This window comes from Talpa occidentalis, unplaced genomic scaffold, assembly GCF_014898055.3.
Source record: "Talpa occidentalis isolate TD23 unplaced genomic scaffold, MPIMG_talOcc4v2.1 talOcc4.4, whole genome shotgun sequence".
NCBI classification, from domain to species: domain Eukaryota; kingdom Metazoa; phylum Chordata; class Mammalia; order Eulipotyphla; family Talpidae; genus Talpa; species Talpa occidentalis.
In genome coordinates this window covers 61,681,888-61,704,397 of record NW_023604295.1, presented here as the reverse complement: position 1 = coordinate 61,704,397, position 22,510 = coordinate 61,681,888, and the positions used below count along the sequence as shown (strand labels likewise).

General features: G+C 38.2%; 1 protein-coding gene across 7 annotated transcripts in view; it reads left to right on the top strand.

The window, feature by feature from the left end:
• CMSS1 (cms1 ribosomal small subunit homolog) overlaps positions 1 to 22,510 on the top strand; it is a 346,374-nt gene that overhangs the window by 290,766 nt on the left and 33,098 nt on the right. For 4 of the 7 annotated variants that reach the window (XM_054700662.1, XM_054700667.1, XM_054700668.1 and 1 more), the window contains one exon: positions 18,213 to 18,301. In XM_054700662.1, coding sequence (XP_054556637.1) covers positions 18,213 to 18,301 — 89 coding nt within the window. The remainder of the gene's footprint in view (positions 1 to 18,212; positions 18,302 to 22,510) is intronic. The other 3 variants (XM_054700663.1, XM_054700666.1, XM_054700665.1) reach the window with 1 other exon arrangement.

Here is a 22,510-nt window from a genome sequence, read left to right as displayed (position 1 = left end):
AAGTTAAAAGAATTTACAAAATAAGAGAAAACATCTCTTTGAGGACCTGCTTGTTTCCCAACCATGGTGCATGGATTTTTGTCTCTTCCACTGTATTAAGTGTGTAGTCACCCTGCCCTTCTCCCTAGGTCCTGGAAATATTTCAACAACTAATGAGTTCACTAGGGTCTCACCTTTGATTTCTGTTAACAGCATTTGATACATGAGTTCAGAGAAATGTTAAGCTTTTCATGTTCTCAAGAACATGACATGGTTTCTTTTATATACTTAAAAGACAGTGTGAAGCCAGAATCACCATTTAAGGCCTACTTTAAAGCTGATATCAAAAAAGTTGCTTTTCCTTCTGACTTGTGATTATTAAAAACCTAAAATAGTTGTATTTCTACTGAGGAATCAATTATTTTGCCATTGTCATTACTGTTTTAGCCTACGGATACTCTGAATAGTGACCAAGCTTTTTTCACATTGGTTCCTAGAAATTTAGAATCAAATATGTGCTCCATTAACAGCAAATTTATATCATTATAACATCATTATTGTAACTCTTGTATTGATTCCAGGTTTAATTTTAATTTTTATTTCATATTCACTCCCATTTTTAATTTATACTATATACTTTCTCTACAACCTTGTTAGTTGCCTTAATCCTTCATAGAATGAGATGGCTAAAACTTTGATGTTTGTTAAGAGTGAAAGAAGAAAGTTGGGCAAAGAGGGAAGACAGGAACTAAGATAAAACAACAAACCAGCAAATAACACAGGTGTTAGCAACTTAACCTCCCTAAACCTCAGTTTCCTCATCCACAAAATACTTTCTGCATTTTTGTGGGGCTCAAAATTTTGTTTACATAATGAATGTGAACATACTTTATATATTAACAAAGCTCTCTGCAGCTTTGTTGTTATTATTTTATGCCATTATTAATTAGAGCAGTTCTCCAGTACAAAACCCTTGACCAAATCATCTCTGTCCAATTAGAAGGCACTTTCCTCAGAATCATCTATTCTGAGAGCAGGGCCCAGGCACTTCTGAGAGCCTTCATAGGGTCTTCCCAGCAGAGAATCATAATCCTAGAAACTCTTTGGAGGCCATGTTCTCTCCAAGATTGGTTTTGAAACCTCCAAGCCTGACAGAGTTACCTTCCTAAGCCAGTTCTGGGGCAAAGAAATCCAGATCATCGCCAAAACCTGGTCAGCAAATCCTGTTAATCTTAGTGTTTTAGCATCTTCTGGAATACTTGGTAAGGGTATCTGCTCAGAATTCCCCAGTATGGCATTTCTGCTTCATACATATTCTCATTTAACTTGGGGAGTGCAAGAGTATACTGTCTTCCACTTAGAAACTTACAGAACCATCACTCATTGCTAACCTAGTACAAAATCAGAACTTCTTGGCAGTGGGTATACTTGTGGAATGAGGAAGGCATGGGGTGTAAAGATAGCTATGGTGAGGCAGAATAAAAGACTGAGAACCACAGCCCAAATGATCCAACCTTGTCAGGGGCCAGTTATCTACTTAAAGCATAGTCTAGTCAGGTGAAGTTTTCCTTCAGTCGGATCCACACCACGATGGAGGCCTGGCTCCCCAACATGGCAGATAGGAGGCAGTGTAATGTCAAGATGAGCTATCTGTGTGAGAATGTTTGCCCTTGCATAATGACTGAGGGAGCTGGGTAAGGCCCTGTGCCTTGCCACGCTTCCACTCTAAAAGATAGAAATGATCATGAGGATTAAATTAAAGAATCCACATAAAGTGCTCAGCACCAGGACACTGGGAGGTGGCAGAGGGATGGGGGTGATCTTTCCAGTCTGTACTGAGATTGGAAAGTTTCATTTACCTTCATTTCCCACAGCATTTCAGCCAGAAGGATTTCCCCCAGCTTTCTCACATCTGTGACTTTGCACATGTTCTTGAATGTTCTTCCTTTCCTGGTCTTTCCTGAAGTTTTCCTGGTGCATTGAACTCTTACTTTTTTCTTCAACATCCAAATGTGATTCACTTCTTTCTGAATGCTTTCTCTGCTACACACCAGCAGAGCCTCACCCCAATAACATACAGAGCCCTTTCCTTGCCCCCCCCCCACTATTGCTCCTTGCTCTTTAGCTTGCATTATAATTACCTTAGTCATAAGCTTTATTATTGGATATTATGTTTATTTCATTAAGACAATGAAAGAAATTTCAGTTTATCTTAAAAAGCAAATGATACCATATGGCAGAGAGGTTATTAATTTTTTTATAACTTTAAACACCATTAAAAAGTCTACATTTTAGAAGATAAGCCAAGTCAGTTAAATGTTTGGTTTTTATTGAGGTATAATTTATATTTATTGACGTACTCAGATCTTTAGCATACTGTTCAATCAATTTTGATCAAGACTTGGAACATTTCACCTGAAAGTTCCCTGAGATTCCCTTCCATATGGTCCCTATGAATCCCACAGGGGGTTACTTCATTGTATCCTTAGTACTGCTTGTGAGACTCATCCAGCTGTTGCAGTTGCAGTTAGCCCATTCCCTTTATTGCCCAGTGGGTGTTCCAGTATATGAATATACCATACCTTATACATCTGCTCTCCTATTGACAAGCATCTGTCACTTTGTTGCTTTTTTTTTTTTTTAACTATCTGTAGTGGCACTGAGGAAGGGCACTGAGCAGGTTTTCTATGATCGGAGCAGACGGGACTGGTAAAGGAAGGGTCCTGGGGCCCTCAGTGGCTTTTTCAGGCTTTTATTGAGATTTTACATGTAGTGCAGCAACAAGGTATGTGGCAGGGAGGGGTGCCAGAGGGCCAGGAGACTGGTAGGTCCCCAAGCCCCTGGCACATCCCTAAGCCCCGGGCAAGTCTTCACTCTGGGCTCCTCTGGCCTTCTTACTTCTTTCTCTCTCTCTCTCCTGCCTCTTCTGCTTCCCCTTCTCTTGGCAGATATCTCAATACTGCTCCCATGGCCCACAGAAGTAAACAACATAACTTACAACAATGTAACAACTGCAGGTGCCCCATCAGGCAGGGCATTCCTAATGGTGGAGGGCATTCCTAATGGTGGGAGGGCATAAAAGTCTGAAAACCATTTACCCTACACTATCATACAATAAACTTAGCCTTTTTGTATTTTAACATACAGGTCTATGAATTTTAACACACCTATAGATTGATATAACTACCACAACAATCAGAATGTAAATAGTTCTATAATCTTAGAAAACCCTAGTGCTATCCCTTTATAGTACAACCCTCTCCCACCTCAAGTCCCTGACCACTTTATATCTCCATCAGTATAACATCACATTGCGTTTTTGTACACATCTGTCATTCTCATCATATTATCAGCTCCTCAGAATAAGGACCATATTTTATTTGTCTTGCTTCATCTGGGCTTAGCACAGTACCTGGTACATAGCAGGTGTTCATTAAATATTTGACGAATGAGTGAATTAATATTCCTGCAGCCACATAATGAATCCTTTCATAAATTTCAGGAGGGAAGGGGAAGTAGAAAACTGAGGGAAACTACCATTAAATTTGTTCTTTTAAAGAAAATCGTAGGTCCTTTTTTTTCCCACAGCAATAATGATTTTATGATTTTAAATTCCAAAGAGTGCTGTCTGGTAATTGCTACTTGAGAGAATATGTTGAGTCACATAAAATGAGTAATCTCCCATAAAAAGAGTTCAGCAAATGTTTAATTATACTAAAAATATTACTTCTGGTTAAGTTTGAACATGGAAATTGAAGAGAAAAAGTTGAACATGCTTCTTTGTTACCTATTTCTAAGTATATAACAGAAGTCTGAAATTCTCCCCCAGAGTATTTAATATATTTTCCAGGTATTCTTAGCTCTATAAGGAGCCTCTGCACTATATTTAGAGAAACTCAATATTCACACTGTTACTTTTGACTGAAGTTTCAGTTTCCAAATTTTCCCTAAACCAGTGTCATCTTTATCTAAAATTTGTTTTACTAAAGTCATTATTATTGCAAGTGATACTGGGTTCTGAGGTAGTGAGTACCCTAGAGCATATTCAGTTCTTTTCAGCTTCAACTTTACTTTTCTTTTTTTTCCTTTTAGTGTTTATTGGTGTTTCCTTTCCCATTAATCACAGTGCAGAAATAAGTGTGTAATATACCCTTTTTATCCTCTGAATTTCACCCACCATGACATTATCTCTTGAAAACTGAGCCTTTATCCCACTCCCTGTCACATTTCTTTAAGCAAATAAAGTTTCTCCATATGCTTTGCATGTACCCTTGAGCCCTATAGCCTATTCCCCCTTTTAAAACAGAAATGGGAAAACAGCTGTTTCTCAATTCCTATAAAGTGTATCCTGTTTTACAGATCACGCTGGACAGCTCTATTTTGACGTCTGCAATATCACTTGGTCCTTGAAATTATGAATTTCCTGGACCTAAATTTACTTCTCACATTTGGTAAAGAAAGATTAATTCTATTAGATGTTTCAGTGTGTTATACAGGCCATGAGGTCTTCTTTATAGTTTGTTTTGGGAGCTACTGAAGGGCTCACCTGGAAGAAATGCCTTCTTCCTTATAGCACAACAAAGTTTTAAACTATTAAGACTGATATGTGGTCATTTCATTCAGTGTTTCAGCAGATGTGGATTGAATAGTTCTGCCAGACTATGCTACATGCAGTACATTGCAAAGATGAAGGGACTCCCTGCTCTCAGGTAGCACACGGCACAGTGGGAAGTGATGAGTGCAAAGTGATGAGTGTTCTAATCAAGGGATGCTTGAGCTGCCACAAACTATCACCCATGGGCTGACTACATGTTTTTATAAAACTTTATTGTGATATAACTGTGCCCACTCATTTACATATTTTCAGTGAATATTTCTCACAATTGTTCAATATGTAATTTTTCATATTTTTCAACATATAATTGTGGCAGAGATCATGGACTTACAGACTTAAGTTGTTATCTATCTAGTCCTCTAAACCATGCCAACTCATCGTTTAGAAAAAGGAAGCTCTGTGATCAGCAAAGAAAGGGTAGTAGAGGGTGTCTTGGAGGATATCATTTAAAAGAGAGAGTTCACGAAGTGATGACTTGAGAGCCAATCTCAGTGTACCAGGAAACAAAGGAAAATGTGTCAAAAAGTTGAGGGTGGACTTTAGTGTCAGGTGCCCTAAGGCAAGCAAGAAAGATGGTGGTTGTGATGGCCATGTCCTGAAAATTTTCTTGTGTGCCCGCCTATGCTAAACAATCTGCATTCATTCAGGTGTCCTTCACATTATGTGTTTAGGACTCCAAGTTATAGTTGTGTGTGTATATATATACATATATATATATATACACACACACAAACACACCCCTACCATAGAATGTAGGTACTATTAATATTTCCATTTTATAGAAGATGAAATAGACGCTGAATGAGCAAGTAACTTTTTTAAGGTCACATAGCTTGTGGGGCCTCCCCGGTGGCGCAGCGGTTGAGCGCTGGGTTGCGAAGCTGCCCCGCAGCCTCTGCAGCGCCGGTTCGATTCCCGGCTGCTCCCCAGCCATTGGAGGATGGTCCCACATGGTGCGCAGACCTCTCCTGCCGCCGGTTGCTCCCCTCAGCAGTGCATTTCATCAGTCTGCTCTGCTCCCTGCTCTGGCTCTGGTGAATTCTCTCACCCTCCCCGCGTTTCTGACTGTACCCAGTGCTTGTATAAATAAATAAACAAATAAATAAATAGATGAATAAATAAATAAATCTTTAAAAAATAAAAAAAAAAGGTCACATAGCTTGTGAATGACAGGAGTAGGGTTCCTTCCAGTTCAAGCAGCCTGAGAGCCTCCTAGAGACTCTGTTATTTTAATCCCTGTACCATGTTGATGTGACAAGGAAACATTGGTGTCCTTAGAAAGATTAGCTTCACTGGCATAAGGGAGATGAAAGATACTTCACTTATGTGATGATAATAACGTTTACATGGCCCATTCATTGCCCTAAGTGTTTCATACTGCCTCATTTAACCCTCTAAACAAGCTCATTTGACACGTATAAGGAAACTGTGACACCAAAAGGTGAGTTAACTTGTCCAAAGCCAAACATCTATTGAGTAACTGATGTTTAATGTGAGATTCTGTTGAGAACCTGTTTAACCTCTATCCCTATATCCTTACTGACCACCATTCATCCCTGGCCCTTTCCCATGTCTCTCAGATTTGGGCACAAGTCTGGCACTCCTGTCTTCTTATTTCTTGTACCCCAATGTGATTATGATTTAGGAAAATAAAAAAGAAAGCTCAGTATTTTTTTTTAATAATGTTATTGCATGGTACCCATACAAGACTCACAGACAGAGCAAGAGAGCCAGATCCTAGCATATGTCTGATATTTGTTTTGATTAAATGAAAATGCCATAACAAGACAGTGAGAAAGGGAAGGTGCTAGGACAACTGACTAAATATTTGAAAAGATAAAGTTAGAGCTTCATTTATACATGAAACAAATCTGTTCCATAGGATTTAAGTTAAATGATTTTAAGAAAAGAGTGAATCATTTTTAAAAAACTAGATAAAAGTGTCTATTTTGGGATTGAAAGATCTTTTCTAAGCATAATGCAATGAAAAAATATAATATATTTGATCACATTAAAATGTAAAACATCTATTGATCAAAATAATTCTAAGATAAAACAACTTTTAAAATTACATTTAACATTAAAGTGTTCCTACTAATCGATAAGGAAAACATTAAAATCCTGCTTGACAAATGAACAAAGGTTAAAGTGTAAGAAAAACACATGACTAACAAAAAAAGTAAAATATTTACTCCATAAGCAAATGAATGAAAATTAAAATGTTACATAATTTTTTTTTATCTATTAGCAGTGTTTAAAGTTAAATACTTGCTAGAATGTGATAAGAGAAATATTTTTATACATGTCAGTGACTTAAAAATTGAAAACTTCTGGAAAACAGTTTAGAAGTTAATAAGATACCTATATATAGATATAGATATATATATATATACCTTTTTACAATGTAATTTCTCTTAGACATAAATTGTTATGAACATATCTATTATAATGTTTATAGTGACAAAGTTTTGGGAATAAGCTAAGTAATAATAGAAAAACAACTAAATACTGTATAAGCAAACAGTGATTTATAAATAGACATTAAAACGTTTTTCAAGACCAATGACATGGGGCCTCCCTGGTGATGCAAGGGATTAAGCACAGCACTGTGAAGTTATCTGCAACCTCTGCAGCACAAGTTCGATCCCCGGCCAGGGAGGTGACCCACATGGCACAGCAGACCTCTCCTGTCTCTCCCGCTGCACCCCTCAGCATTGTATTTAGGTAGATCTGCTTGTTCTGTTCCTCATTCTGTCTCTGGTGAATCTTCTCATCCCCTGTACCTTTAGCCTGTACCCCAGTTCTTTATGCATAAATAAATAAATCTTTAAAAAAAAAAAAAGACTACTGGGCCTCCCCGGTGGCACAGCAGCTGAGCGCTGGGTTGCGAAGCTGCCTGCAGCCTCTGCTGTGCCAGTTCTATCCTCGGCTGCTCCCCAGCCACCGGAGGAGGGTCCCACATGGCGCGCAGACCTCTCCTGCTGCCAGCTGCTCCCCTCAGCAGTATGCTTCGGTCCTTCTGCCTGCTCTGCTCCCCGCTCTGGCTCTGATGAATTCTCTCCCCCTCCTGCGCTTCTGACTGTACCCAGTGCTTGTATAAATAAATAAATAAATCCTTAAAAAAAAAAAAGACTACTGACATGGAGAAATGATCATAATATTAAGAGATAAAGTATTTGTATATGATGTGTAATTTGAGATATGTAAAGTTGTGTGTACCTGTGTGTATACACACATATATTTATATACATATATATACATAAATACATATATTTATATACACACAGAATGGAAGGTGAAAGTAAATCTATCAAAATTATAATAGTGGATCTCTTTTTATAATAGAACTATCTTCTTATAGTACTACAACATTTTTGTTTATTTTTACTTTTGTATATTTTCTGAAATCTCTACAAATAGTACTACTAATTTTATGTCAGGGAAAAGGATATTTTTTTTAATGATAACTCAATTAAATTGGCAGTATAGTATTGCCAAATCATGACTTATTTTAGTCTCTCTTATTTGTGTACCTCATTACACCATTAATGTCTCAGCTTTATCCCACACCATTCTATGCGATCCCAAAGTAGTGGTTCTTGAAGTCACTCCAAATACAAATGTCTTTCTGTATATTTCTCTTGTAATTGGTAATTAATTGATAGTTTAATACCCTTAAGCCTAGTTTACTAGTAGGAAACTTTAAGGATGAAGCAACAAAGTACCTTGTCCTAAGCTATACAAAAAGGCAGTTTCCTTTGAGAAGCTATGTAATGAAGTTAAGCAATCTGAAGCAGACCCTCAAACATTACATCCACTTTTAATGATTCACAAGCTGTACATTAAGTAATCTAATAAGTAGTCAAAGTCTCTGTGAAGGCCAAAGGACAGCTGTAACAGAAACAGTGTGCTTTTCCATTGTAACATTTCTCCTCCTTGGGATAACACTTCCTAATAAGGGTGTGTGAGTAGCAGGTCCAGCTCCAGCCTCATGGGCTTTTCCTAATGAAATTTCTGTTCAGGGGACATGATGTAACTCGCATACCCATATTACAGCCCATGTTCACCTATATTTTTTAAAATGTTACCCTACCCCTCTATACTTCAACATTCCACGTCACTGGAAATTTTGACATGTCCAGAGCATTCAACATTTTTAATAGAAATTGGCATGAAGCAGAAGAGAATCATAAATTACAGCAATATGACTTCATCAAACAAACGAGGAAAGTGTGACATAAAGTAAGGGATTTGCCCAAGATCACAAAAGTTAGAACTAGAACCTAAGCCTTCTAGGACCTCCCTCATCACCCCTCTCATTGGCTCTTCCCATAATTTGTACACACAGCACTTTTCTGTGAACTGTTTGTTAACAGTTATACTGCAAAGAGTTTAGGGTTCAAGTAAGTCTAAGCATGACCTCATTTCCATTCCCCTACTTAGAAAGTAGTAATGCATATTAATGTAGTAAGCAATCTCAGTAAGACAGACACAAAACCAAATGGGTTATGGGAATGACAAGCATAAACCAGGACTAGTCTAGGTTTAGAACATATTTTCTCCCCAGCTAAAATATAGGGTGGAGGTGGCGTGGTGAAGGAGACTTACTAACAGATATCTCAACTGACTGAATGGTTCGTTGATTGGTTCATTGGTTGGTTTGGAGGAGAGTTGCTGCTCACCAGATGCTGCAGCTTCTTCCCCAGTTAAATGAGTGCTACTCAAATATAATAACATGCACAGTGGTGTTAAACTGTGTCCACCAAGCCCATAGATTCCAAAACCTTTCTTAGAAACTAGTATCATCAGAGGGTTTCCCAAATTAGAGGGGCAGCATGCATAGTGCCTAAGAGCAGGCTCTGAATGGAGATTGTGTAGGTCCAAATCTTGGCACTCTCTCTCATTAACCTTGGGCAAGTGTCCCAGTTGCCAACTTTGTGAGGTGATAATAACAGTACTCATCACATAAAATTGATATAGGAATCAAATGAGTAAATATATGGAGAACATTTAAAACAGTGCTCTGCACAAAACAAAGACTATGTAGGATTTTTTTTTTTAAGATTTATTTATTTATACAAGCACTGGGTACAGTCAGAAGCGCGGGAGGGGGAGAGAATTCACCAGAGCCAGAGTGGGGAGCAGAACAGGCAGACTGACGAAGTACACTGCTGAGGGGAGCAGCGGGCGCAGCAGGAGAGGTCTGCACACCATGTGGGACCCTCACCAGTGGCCAGGGATCAAACCGGTGCTGCAGAGGCTGCGGGTAGCTACGCAGCCCAGCGCTCAACCGCTGAGCCACTGGGGCGGCCCATATATGTAGGATTTAATAATATTATTTTTAGTTGCTAGTCCAGGAATGGGTAATTTATGTAGCAATGCTTCCAACTCTATCAAGACATTAATTCAATAAACTTATAACAATTATATTGAAACCCAAAGCACCACAAGTGAACCATAAAAGGTTAAATTGAAATTACTCAGTTTAAAAATTGCCCCCAAATATGTAAATGACCCAACATTAAAACATTAACAAGGAATAAGGATGGAACTCTGACACAGACTGCAGTTGAGGTCCTATTGCCCCAAGCTGACTTCCCCTCTTAAGCTAAAAAGAAAATAAGATATAAGCCCAAAAATGCCTGATCCAGGATAGACAGCAGGTAGGTACCTGTTCTGCAGTTGTCCTGTGATGTCCATGTGATCTGCATTGTATTTTTATAACCTGAATGTAGAAGAGGTGCTGTAGTACCTGATTTGTGACATTAGAGGCCCCTTATGCAGCCACTGTGGGCAGTGAGTGTTCCCAGCAGAGTTACTTTGCCCCTTATGTAGACTGGAGGTTCTTGAGAAAACTTTCCCATGTTTTTTTTGTTTTGTTTTGTTTTGTTTTGTTTTTTAATTTAAAAAGCATTACTAACCTGGAACAGTCAAAATGTTTTAACCTTCAGGATTTAGTTTCACTAACATGTATGTAAACTGAAAACAGAAAAAATTATAGCATTTTAGCTCCCCACAGAAAGGAGGCAAAGCATTTTTCTTTTGTCATGTAGTTTTTAGGGAAATCTTGTATGTCTTAATACTTAACCTTCTTTCAAAATTTCAGGATACATAAAGCAACTACAATTTAAAGTTTTGCCATCTTATTCCAAATTTTCTAACCTTAAAGTGTTCTCTGGGAACTGGCAACATATTTTGTAAGCAAAGTCTGGATCTGTTGCTAGGGACATCTTCAGCTATGAAAATAGGAGCATTATTGGAATGCAAACTAGTCCATGGCAGTTGCCACTAAAAAAGGGCAGAATTGAAAGAGGAAAAGGAATCTCCATTGCAGTTCAGAATGACAGGAAAACTGATGGAACCAACTCACAGGGACTTAACATTCAGAAGCATTTGTCTTGTGAAATCTTTTCAAGAAGGGGAAATGAGATCTTAAGCAGCCTTTAAGGTAGAAAGATAATAATCCCCAGTTTCTTGCTGTATATGAGTAAAAAAGCAAAAAGGAAATCATAATAGTTAAGAAAAACCAAACCAAACCTGAGAGGCATACACCAGGCTACCATTAAGCCCAGGGAACCCCCACAAACCTATGAAAGAGTGGTCCTGTGTCCCAGCAGCCAGACCTGGAACTCAGTGACCAGGAAAAGCCAAGAGACACTGAGGTTAAACCTGCCATAGCTTCTCTGAGTAGCCTCCTCAAAACAGCCGGATTCCCTGGATTGGGTAGAACAAACTTGGCCTTAGGTTTGCTGCTCCTCCTACCACTAAACTCGTGGTTCTTGATGTGCAGGTTGTCCTCCTTTTCCCCACATTTCCCTTCCTCCATGAAAGTTGCAACTACTTGCTAGATTCTTGACCTAAAATGGTAGTGTTTCTACTTTTAGAGAGTCTTTACAAAGGAAGTGAAATCTGAGATGAATTTTGGAGAGTGGGGATAAGATTTTGATAGAAACAGGGAGATGATAAGGATGGAGGAAGAGCTGGCATTCTGAACACAGAGTAAAGATAGTAGGGTTCTTTTCTGGCGTGGTCTAATTGATTATGAGTACTTATTTTTTAATTATGGCATATAATTATTTTGAAAAGTGCGCAGAGGTAATAAAAATAGAGGTGATCACTATTAGTATAAGTGGGGTCAGAATTGAGAGCCCCTTCTTTTCATTGGCTGCACTTCTCACAGCTTGCTCCTCACCTCCCCTTCACTTTCCTTGTCTCCCCTCCTCCTTCTCCTGCCCGGAGTTCTGTTTTGCTGGCTTGGCCTTAAGGCCTTCACTGAGTTCACTCTTCACAGGGTCTTGTCTTTAGATGTGGGAATTGTGTTCTTTCTCAGTGATGCTGGTGGGAGTCCCTTAATGAGCTGGGAACACGGTTCTTGAAGAATAGTTCCCAGCACTGCTTCTCCTGGCCAAATAAAACATTCTTGCTCCTAGGGATGAGTAATTTTAGCATATTACTTTAGACTGTCGAAGTACAGCTATGTCTCCAGCATTAGGTTTCAGTGTGTATAGTTAGATTTCCCAGAGAACAGTTGATGACCTCTAGAAATATAGAAGAACCACCCCCAACCCAAATAATTGAAATTGAACTAAAATGAGCACTGTGACTTTTTAAAAAATTGGATCACAACATTGTAATAAAAGGAGCAGTTCAACAGGAAACTGTAGCAATTCTAAATTTGCATGTATCTAATGTATCTCTGAGATATGTAAAAAATATTGATGGAATTGCTAGAAAACATGGACAAATTCAAAATAAATGTAGAAAATATTAATGCACACATCACTAATAAACAAAACAGATAAAATTCATGAACATATAACAGAGTTGAAAAACTTAATTGATAAGTTTATCTATGATCATATATAGAACTCTGCACCTAACAATTAGAAACTGTTTTAGAATAGAAACATTTATCAGAAACACTTGGAAACATTTTTTTAATTGACTGTGTACTAAATCAGATTTCACAAACTATAGGCCATGGACCAGATGCAGGCTGAATATATTTCCCTAAAGAAAGTTTATCAGAACAATCCATACCCATTCATTTACACATTATCTAAAGCTGCTTTTACACAACAGCAGAATGAATAGTTACTGATAAAGTTATTCTACAAAATCAGTGTATCTATTTACTATATGCTCCTTTACCCAAAACGTTTGCTGATCCCTATGCTATTAAATAAAGTTTTAATAAATATAAAATAACTGCTATGCAAGCCATTTTTCTAACCACATACAAACAAAAAGACAGCCTTAAAGATGTGTTTGGAATTTTAAAAATACACTTCTAAATTATTTCTTGGTCAAAGAAAAATCATAATAAAAACTTAAGAAATATTTAGAATTAGGCAATAATGAAAATGCGATCGTATTACGATGTATGGTATTCAGCTTAAGTTATATTTAGAGGTAATAGATAGCCTTAAAGCTCACATCAAAAAAAGAAAACAAGTGGGCAAAATATTCAATTAGAAAAATTAGAAAATCAATGGATTCTTCCTAAAGAACATTATTTAGTGTAATAGAAATCAAAGATGTAATTGAAGGCATCTATAAATGCAGAACATGATCTCTTTCTAAAGAAAGACCTTTCCAAAGTTGAACAAGAAAGAAGGTGCAAATTAAAAATGGGAGGAAAGAAATAGGAGCTATAGCTACATATAGTGATCAGTCCTGTTCAGTAAATTTGAAAAGTTAAATCCTAACAAAAACATCACTTACCAAAAGTAAGCTAAAAAAGAAATAGAAAATGATGAATAATCATATAGCTTTTAAAAATTAAAACATACCACAAAAAGAATACTACATTCTGGGCCTCCCCTGATGGTGCAGGCAGTTGAGCGCAGTGCTGTGAAGTGTCCGCAGCCTCTGCAGCGCCAGTTCGATACCGGCCAGCCAGCAAGGGTCCCACATGGCGCGGCAGACCTCTCCTGTCGCACCCGCTGCTCCCCTCAGCAGTGTATTTCGTCAATCTGCCTGTTCTGTTCTCTGCTCTGTCTCTGGTGAATCCTCTCACCCTCCCGCACTTCTGGCCTGTACCCCGGTTCTTGTATGTATGGATAAATGAATAAATCTTTAAAAAAAAAAAAAAGAATACTACTTGTCTTACTGAAAGATTTTACCAAATATCAGGAAAGAGATTATCTCAACTATAACTATTTCAGAGGAAGGAAAACCAGGTAACATTTCCCAGCTCTTTTATAAGGGTAATACAACCTCCATACCTAAACCAGAAAGGAAAAATTATGTCACTCTCAGTTGGACATTGATGAAAGATGTCCAAATAAGTTAACCAAAAAAAAAAAAAACTGATTAAAAAAAAAACACATTAACCAATTGCTTTTTATCGTAGGAATAACAAGAATAGTTTAACATTAGACAACCTATTTTTACAACCCACCACATTAACAGATTGTAGGAGAAGACACTTAAGATATAGCACAGGGATTAAGGGGAGGACAAGTGCAGCCTTTTATCTTAGCTTGCTCTTTTTGTCAAAGGGTAGTGTATATAATTCTTGACTCCTCTTTTGGAAAAAGATTGGTTGAATCAAATCCCATCTTAAAGCAAACTCTCAGAGAATTGTAGATAAGGTGAGTCCTAATGACTCTACTCCCTGGACTGAGTAAGCCACTGATACTAAATGGTATAGGGTTGGCTTAACCTTCTCAAATGCCAGTCATTGTAGAGGACTAGGGTGCTAGAGCCAAGCTGGGTAGGTTGGGTCCCCAACCTACTGCTCTTCCAATAATCTCTTAATGGAAATCATAGAGCTATCACCCTTACTGCAGAAAGTGTTTTTATCTCTTGGACCAAAAATATCACAGACTAAAGAAACAACTAATATAGCCAACCTATGGTGATATGATATAATCTCATTTTATATGTTAAAAAGTTTCAGATGAAATAATTTTTTGGAAAAAGAAGTAACTCAAATTTAGAGCACTTGATTAATAAGGTATTTTAAATATTTCCCATGGGTTTCTGTTGCATAAGAATCACATACCTTTAAAAATATGTTATTTCCCTGTAGATTGCTTAAATACAGACTGCACTCTTCAGTTATCAGATTCTGGGCAAAGCAGGAATATGGAATTTTTTTAAAAGGAGTATTGCTCTAGATTTTTATGGGTTAATTTTGATAACTACTTATAGTTCATCCTTTTTATCTTAAAGTGATTTTTAAAGCTAATAATAGTGTAGGTCAGTGTGAGGAAATATATATTACTTTTATAATAAAAATATAAATAAAATAAATATGGGGATGCTTTTTACTTCCAGTCAACTGTAAGCAAGTATTTAGGATTTTCATGGATGCCTGCAGAGTGTTTACAGTCACAGTGGCGAGGAAGCCTAGCACATATGCAATGTCATCACACTCTGTGAGAAAGGATAAATTATGTATTAATTTACAAGGTACAGTAAGTGGAGAAGTACAGAGACAATAGGAAGAAGGAGGGCTGTGTGGTCAGCTTAAGTTTCCTAGAAAGATCCAAAGGAAGATAGGTTGGAGAATGGTTAAGAGAAAGTAGATCCCATGGATAGAAGCCAATATAAGAAAATTGAATATGGCCTTTTCTGGGGAAGAAAGTCCCCCAGGTGAAATTGCCAGATTTAGCAAATAAAAATACATGACACCCCATTAAATTTGAATTTAATATAAATAGTAATTTTTAGTATGCTGTGCAATATTTGGGATGTACCTATACTAAAAATGCTTTCAGTGTTTATCTGAAAGTTCAAGTAATGGAGCATCCTGCATTTTATGTGGCCACCCTACTCTCAGAGCTTTTCTTTTTGAAGACCATCAAGGGCTCTCTGTGTTAACTGTGGTTCTCTGACCCTCACCACCCTCCTAGTTCTCCCAGTCAGAACAACAATGAAGAAGTGCCCCAGTAGCAGGATGATGTTCTAGACTAGTCCACAGTCAACCACACACACACTTAACTTTTTGAGCATAATGATTTTGGGCTTCCTGAAGAAGAGGATGGATTTCCTTTCAAGACTCTTTTTTTATTAAACTTTTTTTTAATTTTGAAATTATTGCAGATTCACATGCAATTGTAGGAAAACAGTAGGGAGAGATGGCATGTACCCTTCATTGATTCCCCCAATGGTAACAATTTGCCAAACTATAGGATAACATCAGACAAGTTTATTCACAGTGGTACATTTAAGGCATAGAACATTTCCATCCCCACAAGGACCCTTCTTGTTGCTCCTTTGTAGTCAGACCCACTTCCTTTCCAGCCCACCACATCCTTAACTATTCTGTTTTCCATTTCTGTAGTTTTGTGATTTCAAAAATGAACATAAATGGAATCACACAATCACCTTTCAGGATTAAATTTTTTTTTTAAAGATTTATTTATTTATTTTATTTATTCAAGCACTGGGTACAGTCAGAAGCGCGGGAGGGTGAGAGAACTCACCAGAGCCAGAGCAGGGAACAGAGCAGGTAGAAGGACCAAAGTACACTGCTGAGGGGAGCAGCGGGCGGCAGGGGAGGTCTGCGCACCATGTGAGACCCTCCTCCGGTGGCCGGGGAACAGCCGGGGATCGAACTGGCACTGCAGAGGCTGCGGGCAGCTTCGCAACTCAGCGCTCAACCACTGCGCCACCGGGGAGGCCCCCTCTGGATTGAATTTTTCACTTGGTGCTCTAGTGATTCATCTAGACTGATGCCTGCAAGGGTAGTTCCTTTTTTTTTTTTTTTTTTTTTTTTTCCTGATTAGTATCCCATGATTTGGTTAAACCACAATGTGTTTAACCATTCACCTATTGAAGGACATTTGGGTTGTTTCAAGATTTCTTGCTGTCACCCTTCAGGTGAAGTTTGTTTTATTAAATATATCATTTCTCTGGGAAAAATTCTTAAGAGTGCAATTGCTTAGTTGTATAATAGTTACATGTTTGTGTTTTTAAGACATTGCCTAACTATTTTCCATTTGTGGAAAGGAAATGACTATCATTTTACATTACCACTAGCAGTGCATGAGTGATCCCGTTTCTCTGTAGAGAAAGACAAAATTTTCCTTTCTTATAGGTTCTTTGACTTGTCCATTAATTAATCTGACAGAGGATAGATTAATAGGAGAGCAACAATTTATTTCATATAAGATTCAAAGAAGTGACCAAAACAGGCATCTTTTATGCCTTCTAGACAAACAATGTATTTGTGAAGAATTGACAAAACAATGTTTGGCTTGGGATACACATTGGGTAGCAAGGTTTGTTTATACAGTCTTCCTGCCCCTAAGTTCCCTTTCTATGGTGATAAGGACATCTTTCTACCTCCCGGTACAGGGAAGGTATTTTTCACATGGGAGATTTTATTTTCTGCTTCCAAGGCACAGAGAAGGATTAGTGTTCCCTAAGTAACTTTAATTCAATTTTATGAACTAAATATGAAAATATGCCCAGTAGCACATTTTGGGGGTGGCTTGTTTTGCTTTCTGCTGAATCCTTACCAGCATGTGGTATTGGTGCATTATTTAATGATAGATGTTGGTATAAGCTTATAGTGCTATCTCATTGTAGTTTTAATTTGCATTTTCCTAATAGTTAATAATGTGGAAAATATTTCTGTATATTTGTTTGCCATTAATAGATTCTTTTTCAGGGAAATGTTTGCTCATGTCTTTTCCCACTTTCTAATACAATTTTATTTTTGTCTTGAATTTTAAGAATTCCTTATATTGTCTATACCACTAGTCAGTCCTTGGTTAGATATGTGGTTTGCAAATATTTCTCCCATTCTGTCGCTTTCTCTTAATAGGGCCTATGCAAAGGAAAGATTTTCAATTTTAATAAAGTCCAATTTATTAAATTTTCTTTTTTATTTTATTTTTGGTATCAAAGTAAGAACTCTATGTCTAAATACTAAAGCTTTTTCCCTCTTTATTCCTAAAGTTTATACAGTTTTATAATTAATCCTCTGATCTACTTTGAGTTAATTTTGTATGAGATGTGAGACAGGTTAATTTGAATCTAAATGTGAATTCTGACCATAGTTGTTTACCATATTTCTTCAAGAGATCTTTAGAAACAAAAACTATTAAGATTTTTCTTTTCCCTGATAAAGAATTCCTTTCTTTCAATTGTTGAAAGATTTAAGAACTTCAAAATAATTTCTTATTATATATAATCCCTCTATCACAATCTTCTAACATTCCCCTGGGGTCAGCACCTGGTATGAAGGGCTGGCTGGTTCTCAGAGCAAGTCCTATCACTATGGGAAAGACCTTGGACTCAAACAAATCTGAGTTTCCAGGTGGAAGGTCTGAGGCAAATGGCTTCACTCCTATAAACCTCAACTTTCTTATATAAAAATGAGTTTAATTAATCTGTAAAATGAGTATGAGTGTTCCATAATTATTCTCTAAAGTTAGTTATGACAGTAATCTTCAGTTTTACATTTTTATAAATGATGGCCATCTTGGTGCTGCTATCTCTCTTTTCATTTTGGATGCTTTCCTTAAATTCAGCTCCCTAAAGGTAGAACTAGTAAGTCAAGGGATAGAACCTTCTAGCAAATTGGTACCAAGATTGCATGAGCAGTGGGAAAGAGACAAACAGAAACACTTTCCTAATTTTTTAACTTTATATTTCCTAGAAGCATCAGATGGTGAAGGAGGACAAGATGCCAAAATGATGCCACAGGAGATAGCTCCAGTTCCTGTCCTGTCAAAGAAAGCCAAACAGGTGACATTCATGACTTTTGGAGTCTGAAATCAGCCTCTTTTACCCCTCTACAGTACTCCCTGTGACAAATATCAGTTACTGCTGAATTAAAGAGAAGATTTTACCTTCTCTGCTTTGGAAAAGGCCCTGTTTTATTAACTATAAACCAGCAAGGTTTATTTTTCTCCCTAACTTTTTTTACAATGTAAATATATTTTTACAATATAAATGTATTTTATAATAATGATATCTTAGATTTGTATGCCACATTTTCACCAAAAATCTAGTCTTATTCTTTTGGGTACAAATAGCATAAAAATATGCAGTATTATCCCCACACCAACACAACCAACACATGATTACAGAGCTATGCCATGCTGCCAGCAGGCTGCCAAGACCTCATTTCTACCCAACATTATGGTCCATAGTATGAATTTTTTATTGTTATTAATTTGTCAGTCACCACTGGCACTGTGCAAGGCACTGTGACTCACATGGTCCTCGCATGCACTCTCTAAGTTACCTAATTTTTCAATGAGCCTGATGCTCAGAGAGCTACATGCCAGACTCAGGGCACCTTGGCTGCTGTGTGCCAGACCCTGAGGCTATGTTTGCTTCCACTTCCTTTTTTCCTGTATTTCCTCTTTCAACTTGGGGAAAATGGGATTCATCAAGTCCTCCTGTGCTTTGCTGGTCATATGTCATTGCTATTTTCTGCTAAGAAAAACAATTCATTCCAAAAGCTTAAAGTTTTACTGCCCATTTTTAACCATCTTTCTCTTGCTCTAATTTATGTCACTGACAAATTGCTTTGAAGAATCCAAGTGCTAGGCAGGCTAAATGCACATACCTCTTTCTCCAAACCTAGCCTCATTTCCCTGGCTGGAGAGCTCACACAGAAATCAACTTGTGCTCCTCTGCCGCATGGAGGGGCACATAGAGGTCCTGACCCCCGGGCCAGGCTGTGCCTGTGGAGTGCAGTCTACCTGTACATCACCACAGCCTAGCACAGAGGCTTTCCCAGAATGTACACTGATTTATGAAATGGAGACGCTGATTTATGAATGGACACTGATTTATGAAATGGAGGAATGGATGACTATACCAGCATCCCACTTTTCAAACCACTCTTCTCATCTCAACCTTTTGTGCCCCAGCTTAGCTTCTAAGCTGTCAGCTCCCTGACACTGCTGCTTGCAGAGGTCTCTTGGCCCCATTGAGCCAGAATCTCTCCTTTAGCCCCCTCCTTAAAAGCCTGCTCCACCTTGATATTCAGAGTTGGAATCTCTCTGCCACCCCTGACTACCCAGGGTTCCTCTCTCTCCTCTTTGGGCTCCCTATTTTCTTGCCTTCATGGCTCTTCTCTATTTAAACCTCATCTTACCTAAACAACCTTCTAGTAAGGTAAATTATCCTTTTTTTGAATCTTCCTCCAGTTGTTATGCACAACAAACTTGAATCTCCAACTAATTCATAATCTCCAGTTTCTTTTGTCTTCACTGCAGTACCTAGCACAGTGTTAAACACTTGAGTCGTATGGCAGATGTGACAGGATATTTATCTTTTAATAGTTATTACATTTTTTCCTGGATCAAAAAAAGGAAAAGAAAAAAATTACTTTCTGCTTTATTTAAATTTTTTTTCTAATCTTCTTTGCTGTTCTTTAAGTTTTTTGTTTGTTTGTTTTTTTTAAAGATTTATTTATTTATTTATTTATACAAGCACTGGGTACAGTCAGAAGCACAGGAGGGTGAGAGAATTCACCAGAGCCAGAGCGGGGAGCAGAGCAGGCAGAAGGACCGAAGCACACTGCTGAGGGAAGCAGCGGGCGGCAGGAGAGGTCTGCGCGCCATGTAGGACCCTCCTCCAGTGGCCGGGGAGCAGCCGGGGATCGAACTGGCGCTGCAGAGGCCACGGGCAGCTTCGTAACCCAGCGCTCAACCGCTGTGCCACCGGGGAGGCCCCTGTTTGTTTGTTTGTTTGTTTGTTTGTTTTAATAAAAATCACCTAGCATTATGCTACCAGCTGTATTATAGTTAGGCCTTATGATTACCAGGGAAGAGTACCTGCTGAGAGAAATGGTGTTCCTTCCTTTGCAGTAGCTGGGCCTCACATTTCTATTACTAAGTCCATTCTTCCCTTCCTGCTAGTATTTCAAATAGCATATTTATAACATTATAAAATTTTTTTTATCCATGCAACTACATCATCTCTAGCAACCATTTCACATCTAAATAACCATCCTTGGCATGCTTAATAATGTGAGTAGAAAGATGTGCCAACAGTTCTTTTTTTTCCAGTTATTGCTTCCAAAATAAAAGATGAATTTCCTTACTCCTAAAGATTGCATCATCCTCTCCCCTCTTCAACATCAGTCATTTCAGAGCCAGCACTAGTGACTGTGATTATGGTTCCCAGAACATAATCCCTTAGGAGGGATTTCGTGACATTTCACTTATGCCTCGATGATGTCAGTAGCCTCTCAGTGGTTCCATGACCCATCCTCTCCCCCCCAAAGGCCACACTGGACTTCTTTTTTCTTAAGCTAACTTTTGTTTGTCTGCCTGGGTCATAAAGCAGTCTTCAGCAAGAGAACTTTTCCCTTCCCTCCTTACTCACCTTTCTTTACTGTTATGTTTCCTTACCATTTCTTTATCGATTACTGATTATTCACCTTTATCTTCAGGATTATGCTGGACTATTTTAAGAGAAAACAAGACTACTTCCTGTCCACTGTCTGATTTACCTTCTCACCTCCCATGTGGGTGCCTTAGTTCTGTTCCTTGGTGCATAAGAGGTTGGTTAGTCATTCAAAATAAGCAAAAAAAAAATTATTATCTCATTGTTTCTGTTCTGTTATCTTAGAGACATGGCTTGGTCCCTGTGGCTCTGTAACTCTCCTCAGGTGCTTGTGAAGTTGTGGACTAGGGATAGGAGGTTCATATGGGACCAGTCTTCCTTCCAGCTTGCTCCTGCAGTTTTTGGAAGATCTCAGTTCCTCTCCATGTGAGCCTCTCCTGAGGATTAGCTTAAAACATTGCGACTGGCCTCCCCCCAGGCCAAGTAATTCCAGAGTGAACCAGCAAGAGCAGGTCTAACAGAAACCTCAGGGTTTTCTCAACCTAATCTCAGAATTGACATCTCATCACTTCTGTCATATTCTGGTAAAAACATTCAGTAAATCCAGTCCGCATCAAGTGGAAGGGGTGAACACCAGGAGACAGTGACCAGTGGTAGCTATCCTAGAATCTGGCTGCCACCTTCTGCCTTCTAACTCTCAGCAATCTACATCCTCCCCATATGCAGATTAATTTCACCCCTCCCAAGGCTTGCAAATGTCTCCTCCATTATAGCATGAGCTCAGTGTCCATTAATTTAGAATTTCACATCCTGAATCAAGTATAGGTGCAGTTGAGGTTCCTCAGCTTTGGTTTCCTAAAATACTTCTTCGAGTACATTTCGTCTCAACCAATGAAACGAAAGAAACAAGTTTTCTCTTTCCCCTACATGCTCAACACAGAATGGTAGGACAGGGATAGGATAAACTCTGCAGACATTTCTATTCAAATGGAAGGCACAAAGAACTCATAGCATTCTGAAAGTGTTGGGAATCTCTTGATTAAGCTTAAGGCCCAGGTTTTAAGATTCTTCCATGGTTTTCACTTCTGCTTTTTGTGTTTTTTGTTTTGTCCTCTGAGTCAGCCTTTCTTTTTCATTTTCTTTTTTTTTAAATGAAAGTAGCATGTGTTTGTAACTGAGCAGCTCTTTCAGCCTGCTTCTTGATATTAGCTTTCCTGAGGATTCAAAGGCTTTTCCTCATTTTATTCAGTGCTCTTACCCCAGAGGTGTTTCTGAACATATCTTTAAAGAATTTGGTGCATATCCGTTGTACAAAAGTCACACCCAAATCTTTGCCTACTATAGACCCTGATGAGACGCTGAGACACAATACCTCTTCAGCTTCCTAAAAGCATTTTTGAGGGGTCTGTGGACCACACCTTTACTTTATTTAGAGTCTTTGAGTGACTAAATAGTACTCTCATGTACCACTTTGTTCTTTCTGAGGTCTTGACTTCTTAGACTGTTTTCTCAATTTAATCCCCCTCCTTTTACATTTCCCTATAAACCACAAGAAAAAATCAGGTGACACTTTCAACACTATTTAGAAATCTCCTCAGTTAGATTACCCATAGCATTAGACATATTTCCTATTTTCCACATAAAAGAATT